This window comes from Mus caroli, chromosome 12 (genome assembly GCF_900094665.2).
Source record: "Mus caroli chromosome 12, CAROLI_EIJ_v1.1, whole genome shotgun sequence".
Classification (NCBI taxonomy): Eukaryota; Metazoa; Chordata; class Mammalia; order Rodentia; family Muridae; genus Mus; species Mus caroli.
The window spans coordinates 105,796,825-105,815,150 of NC_034581.1; the positions used below are offsets into that span (position 1 = coordinate 105,796,825).

Sequence of the window (18,326 nt, forward strand, 5' to 3'; positions counted from 1 at the left end):
GTGGGTCCCCAAGGCTGGCCATGCAGGTGGGTCCCCAAGGCTGGCCATGCAGGTGGGTCCCCAGGCTGGCCATGCAGGTGGGTCCCCAAGGCTGGTCATGCAGGTGGGTCCCCAAGGCTGGTCATGCAGGTGGGTCCCCAAGGCTGGTCATGCAGGTGGGTCCCCAAGGCTGATGATGCAGGTAGTTAAGGCAGGTGTGGGGCTACCCGGTGACTGAGAGATGGTGACAACTTAAGTCAACCAGTGCTCACTTCTTGAGCAATAGAAGAGGGTGTGGTCTTGTGTGTGGTACTTGTGCGAGTGTGTGCACACACACACACACGCACACACATACACACACACATGCACACACAAGCAGACACAGCACACACACACACACCATCTTTACTTACTGTACACTCCACACATACCTCTGCTCTCTTTAGCATTTCCCATTTGTTGAGAATTTTCATTGCATAAATTCGTTCAGTGTTCTTCATTTTGACAACAGCAACCTAGAATGTAAATTAGAATTTTAAAAAAATTAGTTAATGGTTCAAAAGCCTTGCACATCTAAAAGTTCATCGTAACTGGCTGGGAACTCTGAGAGAAAGGGAGTCGAGAGAGGGGAGAGAGAGAGAGAGAGAGAGAGACGTCTTCTGTATAAAGAGTTGCCCTTTAAACAAGACAACTTGGCTTTAACCACACTGTAGCTTGGATGCATCCACCTGGCTCAGGTAAAGAGACACCTGAGGACTAAGCAATGGGCACTGGGGATCCCTGTCTTCCACTTGAACAACACCTGAGGATTTTCAGTAAAAACAAACACGACCCTTTTATGTGGCTTGTAGCTTCTCCTTGTACTAGGGGCAATCTCCACACGCCTCACCCTCTCCCTCTTGCCTCTGTCCACCTTCCCTGCTGGCGCCTACCAGCTACTCATGTGAATCTTTGCTTCACAGAGGTAGTGGCTGTGCGGGTCTAGAGTATAGCAAAAGAGGCTTAGAAGCACCCTCAGGCCTGACTGTAATACCACCACCTCTTTCAGGGCGTCTCTGTCACCCCAAGTGACCTCCATCATGACCAGTAGCATCGAGATGAGCCACTATGTGTGTCACTTCCCACTCACATACAGCTCCTCCAGGACAATGTGTGCCACCATTTGGAGGGAGGCCAAGTGTCTCTGCACTAAGACGATCCACGGAACACTAAGCTCTGAGACAGAACCACCTGCTCTCCTAAGCAGCACACACCTCACGATGCCACCACCGAGGGACCCTGAGAACTGACGCATCCTAAGCAAGTGCCATGTGTCCTCACAATCCTTACCGGGAAGGATGCTAGACAGCCATTGTCCACAGCTGTTGACTTTTAGTGAGGAAGGGACTAAATGGCAGCCCAGGAGCAATGGAATCACATGCCAGCACAAGCTTTTAAAGCCTACATTAAAATGACAACTAGAGGGGCTGGTGAGATGGCTCAGCGGGTAAGAGCACTGACTGCTCTTCCAAAGGTCCTGAGTTCAAATCCCAGCAAGCACACGGTGACTCACAACTACCCGTAATGAGATCTGGCGCCCTCTTGTGGGGTGTCTGAAGACAACAACTACAGCGTACTTATGTATAATAATAAACAAATCCTTGGGCCGGAGCAAGCGGTTGACTGGAGCAAGCAGAAGTCTAAAAAAAAATTAATTTACAACAACCCCAAGGCTCACAACCATCTATACAGCTACAGTGTACTCATATACATAAAATAAATCTTTAAAAAAAAAGTGACAGGAACAATTTATATTTTTTAAAAAATGACAACCAGAATTCAATGTCTTCCTTGGATGACAGTGGCTCTTCCATGATGCTCGTCCCCTGAGACAGCCACAGGCCTTCTGAATCCAGGATGGATGCCCTGTATAACGTTCCCTACATCCACATCAGCATGGTGGCTGCTCTTAGTGGCCTCCATGCTGTTTATCTGTGGCTTACAAAGCGACAGCCAAGCCTGCTGCGGGCTGAGTAAACAGGAAACAGTCTCCGTGCAGATCAGCAGCTCTGGGTACAAGCCCACTGCTGCACCAGAGAGGCTCTTCCCGGCTGAGAGCCAGCCACGGGCTAGCAAATGAGGCGCTGCCACTTTAAAGGCATTCTGGCTTCACGGCTGCAGAGGACAGCAGAGCTGACTTCAGACAAGCTCAGATGCTCTGAAGGGGAGGGACCCACAAGAACCTGGATGCTGAGAACAAGACCCTCAACACTGGAACTCTCACAAGCCTCACTCCTCACAAGATACACATCTGGAAAACCAACAAAATAGCTGATAAAACGCATGGAAGAATGTGTGTGTCACAGAGAAACATCCGTTAAGAATACGTAGAAATGAAACATTCAAGTAAAATTTAGTGTAAAAAAAAAAAAAAACTTTGTCTGTGGTATAAGCTTTACTATAAAACAACTTACAAATTAAACAAGGAATAATTTACTCATCTGGTGTACCAGAAACTTTCCAGCCCAAACTTCAAGTATTTCAAAGGATCGCTTTTGAGACACAGGTATCTGCTAATAAGCTGACCAAAACCTACCACATTTAACCATCAAGCGGCCTCTAGAGGTCACAAGCTAATAGACTTGAGCTCCAAATAGATTTCGTTAGACGGATTCTGCACAAATAACTTCTAGCAAGGAGAGGAAGCAGATGTCTAGTGGTTCCTGCTCCAACATCTTCCCAGAAACCCCACTTTCCATTCTAAATTCTTAAAACTTCAAAATAACAAAAATTTAAAGAACTCTTTTCTAATGAAGGAAATGGTGGTTAATCATGAGTAAACCGAACTCTCATTAAGAGAGAACTAAAGGCCAAGAATAGTGGTGTATGACTTTAATCCCAGCACTCAGAGGCAAACTGTGAGCTTGAGGCCAGCCTGGTCTCCATAGTGAGTTCCAGGAACAGCCAGAACGATAGAGAGAGCTCATGCTCAAAACCCTAAGAGAGTGAGAATATCATGAAGGAGCTTTGACAAGAGGACGTTTCCCAAGCAATTAAGAAAAAAGTCTGAAGTCAAAAGACTCCAACCCAGAACCAAGACCAACTTGATTCTCAGCGTGGACAAGCACAGAGCCACTGAGAGATGATACCTGTCCTGCCTGTCCCAGGTTTGCCCAGTTGATTAAATAATATACCCAAAAAGGATTTATAAACCGATTCCCAGCATCTTTGGTTCTTAAATCAATACTACTATTAACACTGACTCAAGCTCCACGTAAGTTTATTAAAACCATGGCACAGAACACAAATATCTAAGCTTGAAGTTTTCCCTTCTGGTAAATCCCTTTAGTTTCTGATGCAGTCATTTCTACAGCAATCAGCCTGCCGTGTATATAACAGCAAGCCCCATACCCTAGGTACCAAGTGAAGCCTGGGCGTTGGCTCCGTCTGCAGGACCTGAGCTCGATCCCCAGGACCCAAGAACAAAGCAGAATGCCATGCTGTACCCCCCTGTGATCCCAGCACAGGATGCTGGACCCCTGTAACCCAGCACAGGGAGGCAGGGGCGGATCAAACCAGCCCGGCTCAACTCAGGTTCAGTGAGACTGTCTCTCAAAGCCTGAGCTGGAGAGTGACAGAAGACATCTCATGTCAATCTTTGGCCTCTAACAGGGCCCCCCAGGTACAAATATGTAGCAAACAGACATATTCAGACATATTACGCACTCGGGTACACACGCACACACACACACACACACACAGAGTTATCTTCCTAAAAACGATGGAATTTTATGAAGGAAGGAATTTTATTAGCATAAAATTGACCATAGAACATGATAACAACGTTAATCAATACATCATGCTGGCCCTGTTTACCCGCCCAGAGCTCTTCAGATGATACCAGTATCAGCTCCTAGATGTAAGGAGCCGGTACTGCCTGGGCCATGTGGAGGGGGGTCTCTCTTACCTCACCAAAGGCTCCTCTCCCGATCACTTTGATGATCTCGAAGTCTTCTCGATGAAGCTGCATGTCCTTCACGAGCTGGGTGAAAGGCTTAGCTGTAAGGAGAAACACAGTTTAGTCCAGCACACGACACTCTCCTAACCCTACCTGATGGCGGCGCCACACTAGCAGCTGTCTCTGACTACGGATGGCTGTCAACAGCAATGCTTCAGTAACTACTGTAACAAATGTAGTTGCTGCAAAAATCTGGTAACCCCTCTGCTTTCCTGGTTAGATCCGAGGTTGGTTGCTGAGACGGCAGCAACCAGCACAGTGCTGGGCTTTGGAAGGTGCATCAGGACGGGGATGAAGTGTTTCTTCAAATATGACTTTATTAGGAAACAATGTCTTCACAGATGTAACCAAGTTAACACGAGATCACACGCCACAGCTGAGTGGGCCCTAAAGCCAACAAGATCGTGTTTTTTAAAAATACTTTTACTAGTTACTTACATGTACACAGATGTCTGTCTGTGTGTGTGCATGTGTCTGAGGTTAGGCGCATCCCTTGGAGTCTGAGTTACAAGCAGTTGTAAGCTGCCTGATGTGGGTGCTGGGAGTTGAACCTGGGTCCTCTGCAAGAACACTGCATGTTCTTAACCAGTGAGCCATCTCTCCAGCCCAATACTTGGTGTTCTTATAGTAATAAAATTTGGACAGAGTCAGGAGGGAGAGAAAACCACAGGAAGATAGAGGAGAGAGGGAAGCAGCCTCAAACCAGTTAATACCAAGGAACCTGGCAGCCACTAGGAGCTGGAACAGGCAAACAAGTTCCTCCCTGAGCCTTCAAGGAAATAGACCATACCTTGGTCTTTCAGACTTCGTGCAGCTGAGACAGGCAGAGCTCTGTGACTTTGAGCACCCCCCCCCAATCTTCCAGTATATGACAATAATTCACAGAGAGGTTCTCCTTTCTCCCAGGAGAGCAGGGGACAGGGACAGGGCTAGCACAGTGCGGTCTGGCTCCTGACCACTGCCCCTCCTCTCCTGCCCATGGTCTGGCCTACCTGGCAAGTATGTTGGGTGCATCTTGTATGCCTGCTCTTATCTTCAAGCCCAAACCGATTTTATGCTAATTTCCATTGGTCTTAATTACTAGAGGTTTCCTTTCTTTCTCTGTGTAGTCCTGGCTGTCCTGGAACACCCTCTATAGACCAGGCTGGCCTCAAACTCACAGATCTGCTTGTCTCTGCCTTCAGAGTGCTGGGATTAAAGGTGTGCGCCACCACAGCTGGCTATAAAGGTTTCTAGAATGTTAGGCAGTTGGGCAAAACTGAGCAAATGTGTTACTTCTCTCATCTTATATTAGTATCTAAAACAAGCTCTGTCTAGACGTATAATCTAGCACTTTAAAGACTTTATGCTGACTTCCGTATCGTTGGGCTTACTTTTCTTGTTGCTCGGTATGACTAAGGTTCAGTCACTATTGTTCACTGTTAAGAGCAATACTGGAGCTATAGGAAGCTCCTGGCTTCTACCAGAGGATGAGCTGTGGCCTCTGGCCTACCACCATGAACACCCAGCAGCACAGAGCTCAGAAAACAGAATGCGCAAAGCCTGGAATTTAAGGCCGTCCTAACAAGAAAACCCCTGGGTTAGAACCTAAAGGGTCAGCTACAGTTCATGGTTTGCTCCTTTCAACCATCACCAAAAATAACCACTCTTAAAGCCCCAAGGGAAGCAAGGTTTTTAGACAGCCGCTAGAACCTGGGGGAGCCAAGCAGTGCCTTTTACTGTGAAGAAAACCAAGGCATCTGACTTCTATAGAAACCAGAAGAAAGGTGCTTGGAAAGCGGGGTATGCCTGATAGCTCCAGCGCAGATGCACCCCTCCCCCACCAGCACAGCAGCAGACAGCAGGGCTTTCTGGACCCCACAGAACCAGGCGCACGGGCGCACAGGCTTGAGGGCCACGACAGACACCGTGCAGGCACACTCAAGCATTTGGGAAGCAAAGAAAATTCCACTCATAAAAAAAGCCTCCTGTGTGGCTGAACTTGTCCACGTTCCACCCCAGCTCTTGCTCCTGGCCATCATTAACTGCTTACAAACTTCTGTGCCATTTTTATTTTACTTGTGATTTTTAGCTTTTTGGATCACTCAATGATCAGTTTAATAGATTCATGAGTTGAGTTTCTTGAATATATTAATTTAAAAAAATATTACTTTCACAGAGAATTTATAATGATCATTTTTATATATACTTTTTATTACTTTAATTAATTTTCAGGATGAAATTCCTGGACTTTTCAAAGAATACAGTAATGTTTTATGGTTTGTAAGATGCCTTCCCAAGCCGGGCGGTGGTGGCACACGCCTTTAATCCCAGTACTTGGGAGGCAGAGGCAGGCGGATTTCTGAATTCGAGGCCAGCCTGGGCTACAGAGTGAGTTCCAGGACAGCCAGAGCTACACAGAGAAACCCTGTCTCGAAAAACCAAACCAAACCAAACCAAAATAAAACAAAAAAACCTTCCCAAGCAAACCCAACCCAGACTATATTCTCAGTACCAGAGCTCTGAGATGCTACATGGGAGGCCGAACCAAGCCTGTTGTGAGCTTGATAATGAGCCACTGCCAAGCGCCCACACTGCTCTTCCCACTGCCGTGCTCCCTGCTCTTCCCTCTGCTGTGCTCCCACACTGCCACACACTGCTCTTCCCACTGCCGTGCTCCCACTANTGCTCTTCCCACTGCCGTGCTCCCACTACTGCCACACACTGCTCTTCCCACTGCCGTGCTCCCTGCTCTTCCCTCTGCTGTGCTCCCACACTGCCGCACACTGCTCTTCCCACTGCTGTGCTCCCACACTGCCACACACTGCTCTTCCCACTGCCGTGCTCCCACTACTGCACGCTGCTCTTCCCACTGCCATGCTCCCACTGCTGCACGCTGCTCTCCCCGCTGGGTATGTAACTGCTGTGCTCTTGCTCTATCAAGACATAAATCTGTAAATGTGATTCTTCTACATTGTTTTTCTTAATGAATTACATTATTTATAGAAATTAGTTTAAAGATAATTATCTTTTATTTATGTATTTATTTGGGTTTTGAGACAGGGTAGGAAATTATCTTAATTAAACGTTAACTGGTTTTTTTTCCTTTCTCCTGTCATTTTATTAAGATTCAGAAAACCAATGAATCCTTTGAAGATCTAGCTTAATCCTATTTTGTGTTAAAGGCTTTCAAAAAAACATTTATCCTTCATGCCACCGCCGTTTATCCCTTAACAGGTGTGAAATGCAGATTTTAATGCTTGGCTGTAACCACACACGTGCTTAAGCAGTCTGAAGAGGATTTACCTAACCCTGTTCAGTTCTCCTGCCCCCTGTGGGGGTCCCAGAGAAAAGTTCAGCTTCTGTCACATTCCAGTGACAGAAGGACACGCAAGCTGCGGCATCCCGACAGCTAGCCCATCTTAGAAGTTATGTCGGTGACTAGGAACCGATCTCCTCTTCCTATGACACAGAGCTCTCCCCAGGGTCCGCTGGAGCCTGCACCCGGGCGGTCTAGCTCCTTATCCCGCCACACTGGCTGTCCTAAGGCTGCTCAGCCTTTCTGCTAAGCTTCTCGCTACTCTCTGTTTGTTGTTATGTATTTCAACAGTCTTGTCCAGGTGTCCCACAAAAGGTTGACATGAAGTTGTCAGGGTCACCTGGAAAACTGGACAACTATAGAAACAAACCTGAGGAGGTGGGGTTTGACCTGGTAAAGAACCTAAAAGACCGGGGACATCGATGGAAACGAAAGCGAGGCACGGAGGGGCCTAGAAAGAAGGCCTGTGGGTGTTTATCTCTTTAGGCCAAAGAACAAGGGGTGAGTGCGCACAATCTGTGAGTGACCTTGGGGCAGAGCTCTGTCCTAGGGAAGAGCTGAGGGTGGGGAGGGAGATTGGCTGCAGACAGCAGGGGACCAGTAAGTACGCAGACCTAGAGCAATGGCGGTGGAAAAGACACGAGGGGAGCGGGGATGTGCAGGGAATCCACAGACGGGGTCGGTATTGGCTCCATTTCACCACACAGAGGACGGCGAGAACCTGTCTCCAAGAGAGAGACCGACAGACAGATACTTAAGTGGGTGTACAAAGACATATATAGCCAAGCTCTGTAAACCGAGAGGCCTTAAAATACGAAACCCTAAAATGAAGACCTAATACCTGGTTTTAGTTTCTAAATATCCTCCACTAAAGGAACCAGGTCTCCTCAGGCAAGTCCAGAGCCTGAGCAGCTTGTGGTGTGAAGAGAAAGAAGCTCCAAGGACACAAAGCACCATGGTCACAGACAGGGAGCTCATACTGACATCAGGAAGTTCTTCAGCCCGGAAACACGGAGCACCAGAGCCCTAACCTGCGCAAAGGAGAGCAGGCAGCGGCATGTTAAGGCTATGCTCCTGATACTTGGGCTGCGCTGTGGTTTCATGGAATACTCATGTTTTAGAGTACATACTACTCAAGAGAACTACTCAGGGAACAGCATGTGAGGACTCTCAAAGACCTGGGGAAGGCAGCTTTTCCTGTTGTTTAACCTCTCTCAATGTAAAACCGTTACAAAGACATCTGAGACACATTTGCTAATGTAGCTAAACAGATAACTGGAAATCGAGGAGAGCCACACTCACCAGATGGACACCAACATTAAATGCCCCAAGAAAAAACCAGGACAGCTCAGTCCTGGGGAGAGGAGGGGCAGGATGTGCCTGGACACCTTGGAACCAGAGAGTACCGCTCAGGGGGAGCATGGGGCTGGCTTTATCCCAGTAACCTGATGGGCAGGGAGATGACCCTGACATGGGAGGCCAAGTGACATCAGGCAGCGATGCCCCCAGAGCCACAAAATGAAACAAACCACAAAACCAGTTAATGCTCGGGGCATGAGAGTATAAAGGACCCGGTGGCTGTTTTTTCTTGCAGTATCCTACTGCTGTCTTGTATGTTTAAAAAAAAGGAGGAGGAGGAGGAGGAGGAGGAGAACAACAACATTGGGGCTAGAATACAGCTCAGCAGGTGAGACCATTTGTTCCTGTAGAGGACCTAAGTTCAATTCCCAGGACCTAGACAGTAGCTTATAACCATCAATAATTCCAGGGGATCTTATACCCTCTTCTGGCGTCTGCAGACACCAGATATTCAAGCAGGACACATATATACACGCAGGCACAACACAAATACTTATATATACACATCATTTTTAGAAAGGCATTTTCCCCTGTCCTGTATTTCACTCAGCTAAAACCATCAGCACTGTCGCATACTCTTAAACATGCCAGCTAAGGGGGCTTGAGAGATGGCTCAGCGGTTAAGAGTGCCGACTGCTCTTCTGAAGGTCGTGAGTTCAAATCCTAGCAACCACATGGTGGCTCACAACCATCTGTAATGAGATCTGATGCCCTCTTCTGGGGTGTCTGAAGACAGCTACAGTGTACTTACATATAATAAATAAATAAATCTTTAAAAAAAAAAAAGCAAAAAACAAAAAAAACCATGCCAGCTAGGAAACAAAACAGAGTGCTCAAAACACCATCTGGACCAGGCGTGGTGAAGTGAGGCCTCAGCCTGGGATACATTAGTGAGACCTTCCTCAACTGATCAATTAATATCAAAAATAAAATAAAGATTGGTGATCTTTCAAGTATTATTTATATTAACATCTCAAAATTTTTTTTAAAATTCTGGCATGATGCACACACCTTTTGTCCTGGCACTCGGGAGGCAGAGGCAGGAGAATCTCTGATTCAAGGCCAGCTTGGTCTACATAGCAAGTTCCAGAAGAGCCAGGGCTAAATAGAGAAACTCTGTCTCCAAAAAAAAGTATTTATATGCGTGGCTGTGTAGCACATATGTGCAGTCAGTCCCAGAGAGTCCAGAAGAGAGTGTTAAGTCCCCAGAAGTGACCTTACAGAGGGACCTTGTCCTCCGAAGAGCAGCCAGGGTTCCTAACCTCCGAGCCATCTTTCCAGCTCCACACAGACGGTATGGTCAGTCAGCTGGAGGAAGGCGTGTCAGCTGTAACTGGGGACATTAACGCTGACTCTCAGTGATACAGATCATAAATGGAGCAGGACGCCACACGAGACAATTCTAAGTTTTAAGAAGAGTAAACTGCAGCCAGGCACGGGGCTATACTATGATCCCAACACTCAGGAGGCAGAGACAAAAGATGAGTTACACAACGAGAGACTGAAAAGCACACGGGATGGAACTCTTCCACACTCCATCAGTATCTAGACACTCCATGCTACTGGGTCAACAAACACCCACCCACAGGAAACCCGGAAGTGCTACGGACCAGGTGGGCACTCACGCCATTAAACTGGAGTAGCACCAATGACGGCTCTGCCAGTTCCTGCACTCTCAGTCTTCAACTCTGGGAGTCCTAGAACACTACCAAACACTAAGTCCTCTCTTCACAAAGTGGACATGAAGCCTAGGTCTACCTCATATGGGTTACCCACTTTCTGCCCAGCACAGCCACAAACCTGTGAGGACTGACTGCCACCATGACATCAAAGAGATTCGCCTTCTCCAGTCACCATGACAAGCCATCAAAAAGGGATTTACCTTCTCCACAAGGAAGGCTCACACCACCATTCCCATTCCTCCAGACCCCACTGTACTTCTTGTTCTGCACAGCTGGAGGTCAGACGCATCCAAGTGCTCCATGCAAGTGCTCCATGCAAGTACTCCACTAAGCTGTAGAGCTTTGTTGCCCTCACCTTCTCCTGTCACCCAAAGGCAATGGACCATCAATCAAGATAACTACTATGGCTAAGAAGATGGCTCAGCAGTAAGACAGGACTGCTTGCTGGGCCCCAGCTGAGGCAACAGAGACAAGCAGATCCCAGGAGCTCAACCGCCAGACTGCCAACCAAGCCGAAGAGGCGGCAAGCTTCCAGTTAAATGAGGGACCCTGTCTCAGGGCAGAAAGACAGAGGCAAAGAGCAGTGACGACACCTGGTGTCCTCCTCCAGCCTTCGCGTGTTCACACGTGTTCACACACGTGTTCACACATGGGTACCCACACCCCCTCAAGAACATGCCACCAACACCCCCCACACACAAACAAACACAGAGAGAAACTATTGAGAGAGATCCAAATTGTAAGAAAAACTGAAGCCTGTTCCTTTAAAGGAAAGCTCTGCCAGGAAGAACTAGCGGCAAAGGGAAGCTCTCTGACTGAGAATCATGAAATGAGAAACTAATGCCTCATATCCCCGCTCCTTTCCCAAGAGGAGAAGTAAGACTAGAACGGTTGACCAGAGGGGCTAGCAGGGAAAGAGTCTGAGGGAGGGCCGTGGCCAAGGCAGCTGCCGGCAGATGGCAAGCGTTTAGGCTTCCCTTTCCCACCCTGCAGCTCACAATGCCAGCCATCAGCTATCAACCCGGCCTCAGCCTCTGGACTCAAGCCTTCCTTTCTCCCCTGAGATGGGGTTTCTCTGTATAGCCCTGGCTGTCCTGGAACTTGCTCTGTAGACCAGGCTGGCCTCCAATTTAGAGATCCAACTGCCTCTGCCTCTAGAGTGCTAGTACTAAAGGCGTGTGTCACCACACCCAGCTTAGGCCTAAGTCTTTTTGCAAGTCTCTCAACTCTTCGGTCTCTGTAGTTCTATGTCAGCAGCATCATGTGTGCAAATGAAATGGTCTTCAGCATCTAGTGTAAATAGAGGGTAATCACAGAGAAACAGGGACCCTGAAGGCCACTGACGTAGCTGGGACATGGAACACACAAGACACAAGTCAACTCCACCTGAAGGAAGGCTCTGTGCTTCTCCTCACCCGTCAGGAGACAGCGTGGCTGCCTGACACACGGTGGCTCCTAGTGAGGGCACAAAGGTTAACACTCACACTAAGGGTTCTGAAATATGTGCTCAAATTACAGAGCCGCACTCACTTGTACGGGTAAGTAGGTATCTGTGAAGTGACAGCAGTCTATGTCACAGGCAGGCAGTTGCAGACCCCCCCGCCCCCCGCCATGAACCAGGACCTGGAGAAAAGGGACTCGACTCTTCCAACAAGTCCCAGTGGTGTTCCTAAGTGAAACTGACGGGGACCTGTGGACCCGAGGCACTCCCGGCGGGTCAGCAAACGATGCGTTTGAACTATGCTCAGCGCACAGCTGCAGAGTGAGGAGGGAGCTTTTTAACAGTGAGTCAGAAGCCAAGCCAGCTACAAGCTTGGGCAGTGAAAGTCCACTGGGGTGGGAAGGCTGTGCTGAGTCAACACCAGCCTTCATTCCAGCAGTGTACCGTCACGGAGGAGCCGCCTATGCCCGGATGAAGCCGGTCACACCTACTTTCCAGGCCCACTCGGGGCTGCCCTGCTGCCCTTCACTCCCGGACACGCCCTCTCTGTCAGGTGCCTTTCTCCATTCTTTTCCATGCGGTGGAAGCTGCTGTTACCATGGAAACAAGCCCGCACCACCTCACTGCTGCACATCACCTCATTGTCTGACCTCCTGCCCGAGGATGGTGCAGGGCACTTGAATACTCCATGGGGCTGTGATCCCAGCCACATGCAGGGCTGTCCTGTGGGAGTCCATCAGTGAAGAGAAGACCCTCTGCTGTCACCAGGAACCCTGCAATAGAGCCAGCTCCCCTGCTGCTGTGAACAAAAAAATTCATTTTAAAAATCCCAGGGCTGGCACAGTCCAGAGCCTTGCCCAGCTGCACGCAGCCCTGGGTTCTGTCCCCAGTAGTGCCTCTCTCCCCAAATCATTAAAATGAAAAGTGAGTGTACAGCAGGTGACTGAGTGAGAAATTATGGCCACTGCACTCACTGCAGCATAGACGACCAGTTTCCAGGCCATCTCTCCCACAAGCTCTTGGATGCATCCTATTTATGGACCTCCTAGATTTAAGAGGCAGGAAATCAGAATTAGAGAGTGAGGGCTGAGACAGGCGTGGAGGTACACACCTGTAAGCTAAAAACCTGGGAGCTGACGCAAGAGGACTGAGGCTTCAAAGCCAGTCTGGGCCACACCATGAGTTCCAGGCCAGCCTGAACTCGGCCAAGGGACTGTCTCAAAAGGCAAACAAGTAGGTAAACAAGTCGCTCAAAGTGCTGCCAAACCTGACTGACCTCAGGTTCAATCCCTGAAACACATGGAAGGGAAAAAAACCAACTCCCACAAGTTGTCCGATGACCTCCACATGTGCCCTTCTTAAACACACACACACACACACACACACACACACACGGACACACACAGACAGACAGACACACACGGACAGACACATACAGAATGAATGCAAAACAAAAAGCAACAAATCAAACCTCACCCCCTCGGCAACCCCAGTCTGGTTTCTATCGCTGTGATAAACATCATGACCAAAACCACCCGAGAAGGTCACAGTCCATCACCCGGGGAAGTCAGAGCAGGAACCCAAGGCAGGAACCCGGAGACAGGGACTGAAGCAGAGGCCTCGGAGGGTGCCTGCTGACTGACTTATCTCCATGCCTCACTCGGCCTGCTTTCCTGTACAACACAAGACCACCCGAGCAGGGTCGGCACTATCCGGAGTGGGCTGACCCATCCCATATCAATCACTAATCAAGAAGTTGCACCCCGCCGGGCGGTGGTGGTGCATGCCTTTAATCCCAGCAGAGGCAGGTGGATTTCTAAGTTCAAGGCCAGCCTGGTCTACAGAGTGAGTTCCAGGACAGTCAGAGATACACAGAGAAACAAACAAACAAACAAAAAAGAAGTTGCACCCCACGGCCTCGCCTACAGGCTAAGCTGATGCTGACATTTTCTCAACTGAAGTTCCTTCTTCCTAGATGACTTCAGATGTGTCAAGCTGACAAAACTCTCACGCCTGCAGCATCTGCTGGAGAAGGTAGGCAGACTTAGTTACAGAGACTGTCTACTGGGAGCAACTCAGCTTAGAAGTTAGGATGCTCTACCCTGAACGATCTCTCTTCTCAGGGGGTCCACACCTGAAGTCATCTTTGCCAGCCAACCAAAAGACATGCTGAAAGGGGCCCAGAGAGAGGCACATGGGTCCCCTGAACACAAACTGATGGCTTTCTCAGTGTTGGCAAGATGGTTCGGTGGGTAAATGTGCCTGCTGCCAAGGCTGACAAATGACCTAAGTCTAATCCTTGGAACACACGTGGTGGAAGGAGAGAATCAAATCACACAAGTGTCCTCTGACCTCCAGAACTCTATGCATCTGCAACACAACCACGCCAAGCCAAACACACACAATAAGTAAATAAACATTTAAAAACAAACAAACAGCTGCCGGTTTTAGAGGTGGAATGCTCAAGTCAGGAGCAGCAGGGGTGGCTTACAATGCATGATATACCCAACCTGAGCACACACGTGTGTGTGCGACACCATCTTTGGTTATATTCCACTGTATTTTTTAAATGGGTCTTTCACTGAGCCTAGACCTCTCCGCTTTGTCTAGAATAGCAGGCCAGAGGGCCTCAGGGATCCACCTGTCTCTCTGCACCAGCAGCTCTGGGCTTATGGGTGTGCGTCACCACACCCTGCTCTTAAACAGGTTCTGAGAACTCAGGTCTTCACACTTGCACATAAACGAAGTACTTTGTGCACTAAGCTGTCCCTTGCTCTGCCCGCAGTGTCATCTGGATGGCCACCATTGTTGAGACTCACTGTGGGGCAGTGGAGCCTCCCAGGAGCCCCAAACCAAGGAAGAGGTACCAGGCACAATAAAGTCTACTGGCCTGCTGCTCTGGGGAAGAATAGGCCAAAGATATTTTTTAAAATGTCCTTTTTACTGTAGCAAGCAGATTCTCATTTTGTTTGATCCTGGTTTAGAAAGACAGGTAAGACGTAAGCTGAGGATGGAGAGGAACCAGCAATGCGCACAGCCTCTGTGCAATGGGAATCCCTGCACAGCACGCTTTGCTGCCCGCCCCCAACCACCAGCTATGTGCATGGCAGCATCCCCACCTGACACCTGACAGGTAAGACAACTCAGGGCTGTGGTCACAGCTCAGACAGGAAACAGCAGATCTTCTTGGCCCCAGGCCAGGGCCAAATCCAAGGCCTAAATGTGTGGATCCCTGGGGGCCACCTGTCCCAGGCACTAGGTGATGATGTCAGAGGACAGGCCAGCGATGCAGTCTGGCCTTTCACAGGACGAACATAGGTGAAAGCTTAGGTGGTGTCACATCCTTGTCACAAGAACATTTTGTTACCTTCTGACTTTCCCCACAGCCGCCTTCCTGCTTGGTTTGACAGCCAAGACATGAGGAGAGAATCTTGTTTCTGTTACACGGTGACAGAAACTCACTCCAAAATTTAATTCAGTTAAGAAGGTCTTGAATTCAGCCACTTGTCTGCTTCTTTTACTTCAGTATTTAAAACAGAAGAATCCAACCATGGAGGAAGGATCGTCAAGCCATTTCTCCCTCAGTGAAGCAGCCATGGCTCCCTTGTCCTTTCTCCACTATCTAACTTTCCAGGACTTTCTGCCATCTGTCTCTAGGACCGTTATCCCTTCTCAGCTACCACTCTTCAAATGTAACAACTCCAAGGGAGCTTCCCTCAATGTCTGGAATCATCACTCACCCTGAGAGCGAAGTTAAAAGGGCGAGAACGAGGGGTCTTGTGTGGCCTCCACCCCGAGACCTTGCTGCCTGCAGGTCACCTTTTACTGAAACAGTGTCTTCTAACAGGGACAGAAGAACAACGGCCCTTGGCTTTGCATCTAATCTGAGAAATAAAGGCTTCCAGTCCAAAATTAACTTACTGAGAAAAGCCCTTGGGATTTCATATGTGATGTTGCCCAGGTTAGCATAGAGATGGGTGTATAACATACACAGTTTTAAAGGCCAGACCCTGACTACACACACACACACACACACACACACACACAGTCACAGATTTCACGGCATGCTGAATGGAGTCATTTTGGATCTTTATGATAGGGTGCAGTTTGTTGATAGCTCAGCAGGGCAGAATGGCTGGAGCAGACACAGCTTTCTAATTCCAATCTTATTTGTGAACTGAGTTTCTGAAATTGTGGTGACCGACCCATTCCCCTCCCCTTCAATTCTATGCAATTATTTTACAGACAAAAAGCATCATTACAGATGGGTTCCCCAGATCAAAGGGACAGGACCCAGCACGCAGACAGAACCTAGGACGACGCCTGTCTCCAGGGCAGCAACATGGGAAATGAGCTTAACTACTGTGCTGGTGCAGGATGAGAAATCCCAAACCAATTCCTCCCTCCTTCCCAGGTCAGGGACGAGTCACTCCAAGTGAGCAGAGAAGCTCCCCGCACCCGCACCGGAATGGATGTAACACTGAGGAGGGAACTGTCTGCGCTTCTTCTCCCAGTGCCTCTGGTCAGGAATTTTCTGCTGAATGGTGGACAAAAAAAAAAAGAAGAAAGAAAAGAAAAAAGATTCAACGCTGGCTCCTGGGGATCCCTGAGAGAATACAAGTGAAGTCCTCTGCCTCCAACCCTTGAGACTCACTAACGGATTTACAGTGATGGCGGTCACAGGCTTAGGACAACGTGCACTTGCTAAAACTGGAACCGGAAGCAGAAACTGAGTGTTTGGCATCAACCAATTAAAAGTCAAATGTGGACGCTAAGTTTCAGTGATCTGGGAAAATCTGAGCAACTTTGGGGCATGCAAGCCCATGTGGAAGCTGGTCCTTCTGTGGCCAAGCTGCCTCTGATCCGGCCAAGCTCGGAGCCCTCCACCCACATGGATGCTCTCTAGAAGTCCACACACCTGCAAACATCCATTCAGAACCACAGTCCTTCCTATCTGAAGACATGAAAGGCAGGACTCAGTAATTTAAAGCTGCTTATTCTTTCCCAGTTGTTAGGCGAGGAGCAAATCTCCTTGGCTGACAGCAGCTTTTGTTTTCTGAAGGAAGCGTCAAGGCGACCACACTGCAAACCTGCAGGATGGACACAATCTAAGCAGACTGAGGCACCTGAGGTTAAGGCAGTGGTAACATTTAGTATCTCTATCTACTACCACTTATCACCAATCCCCACAGCTCGGCTCCTCTTGTGTGTTTCCTGTAACACTAAAGAGCTTCTATTTTAAAAGCTTTGGGAAATCAGCTCCTATGTTTTTGTTACTTTTGAACACAATCATTCAGTAGATGGTAGTTGCGGCACCTGCCCTGTTGCCGGAACAGCAGCTCTGTGCTGAGGAGGAGTCCAGTTCTGAGCACTGGCCCGGAGTGGGGCCTGCCCTTTCGGTCTAAGGGGAAGGAGGCTGAACTTTCATCTTACAACATCTTCCAAGCACATCTGGTTGTCACCATCTTACAGCTGCACAGGAAGCCCTTTGGTTAACACAGGTGCAGCCCCAAAATTGAATTCTGGACTACGTGACTCCAAGAGAAACGAAGGATGTGTCTATCAAAAACGTTCATGGCAACTTTATTTGTAATCATTGAAATCTAAAAATATCCCAAGCATTCACTGTCTGGTGAATAGGCAATCTGTTCTATCCATGTAATAGATACTAGTACCTCTAGGGGCAGGGGCAGGATTATTGCTAGAAACAGACTTGAGTATCTCAGGGCAACTGTGGAAGCTAAAGAAACCAGGCACAGGCTGGGCATGGTAGCTCATGCAGCTGAGGGTGCAGGAGCGATCGAGGCAGGGAGTCACCACGGATTCAATGTCAATGCCAAGGGGAGCTATAAACTGTCGAAGGGAGGGAGGGGAGGAGGGAGCAAAGGCGCTCACTAGCACTGGCTCAATGGTTTGGTAAAGCAGGAGCCACCAAGGCTGATGACCTGAGTCTGACTGTCTTGTCCTCTCTTCCACACGCACACATAAATAAACACTGAATGTATGAGAGAGAGAGAGACAGACAGACAGACACCTAAGCATGTTCTAGACTTGGGGATGGCTTAGTTGGTAAAGCCTTTGCTGCCCAAGCCTTGAACACTTAAGTTTAGATTCCCAGAACTCATGTTCAAAAACAAAACACCACCACCAACCAAAACTGGCATGGTGGTACACACCTCTAACTCCAGAGCTTGGAAACAGAGGCAGGAGGATGCCCGGGACTTGTGAACAGGCAGTTTGGCTGGTCAGTTGGGCAGAGTATCAAGGTCAGCAATAGCCCACGTCTCTAAAGACAAGGTGTGCGGATACAAAGGTGACCTACACACGCACGCATATCCAACATGACGCTAGACACAGACCACAGATTCCATACGAAGCCCCAAGACAGATACTGTGTCACCATGAGCTCAGTAAGTAGGGGAGGTGCAGGCCTCCCCCAAGAGTTAAAATTAAGACACACACAGAACACTGGCACCAATCTTCATAACCTTGTGTTAGGTGACAATTTTAGATATAAAACCAAGAACATAAGCAAAAACAGACAAATTAGATTTCTTCAAAACTAGCAAC

The 18,326-nt window shown here is 48.5% G+C and overlaps 1 protein-coding gene across 2 annotated transcripts in view; it reads right to left on the minus strand.

The window, feature by feature from the left end:
- The window catches only part of Cdc42bpb (CDC42 binding protein kinase beta), an 84,013-nt gene that overhangs the window by 47,586 nt on the left and 18,101 nt on the right, over positions 1 to 18,326 (minus strand). For both annotated transcript variants that reach the window (XM_021179544.1, XM_029484324.1), the window contains exons 2-3: positions 3,926 to 4,017; positions 411 to 494 (exon numbers count right to left, since the gene is read on the minus strand). In XM_021179544.1, coding sequence (XP_021035203.1) covers positions 411 to 494; positions 3,926 to 4,017 — 176 coding nt within the window. The remainder of the gene's footprint in view (positions 1 to 410; positions 495 to 3,925; positions 4,018 to 18,326) is intronic.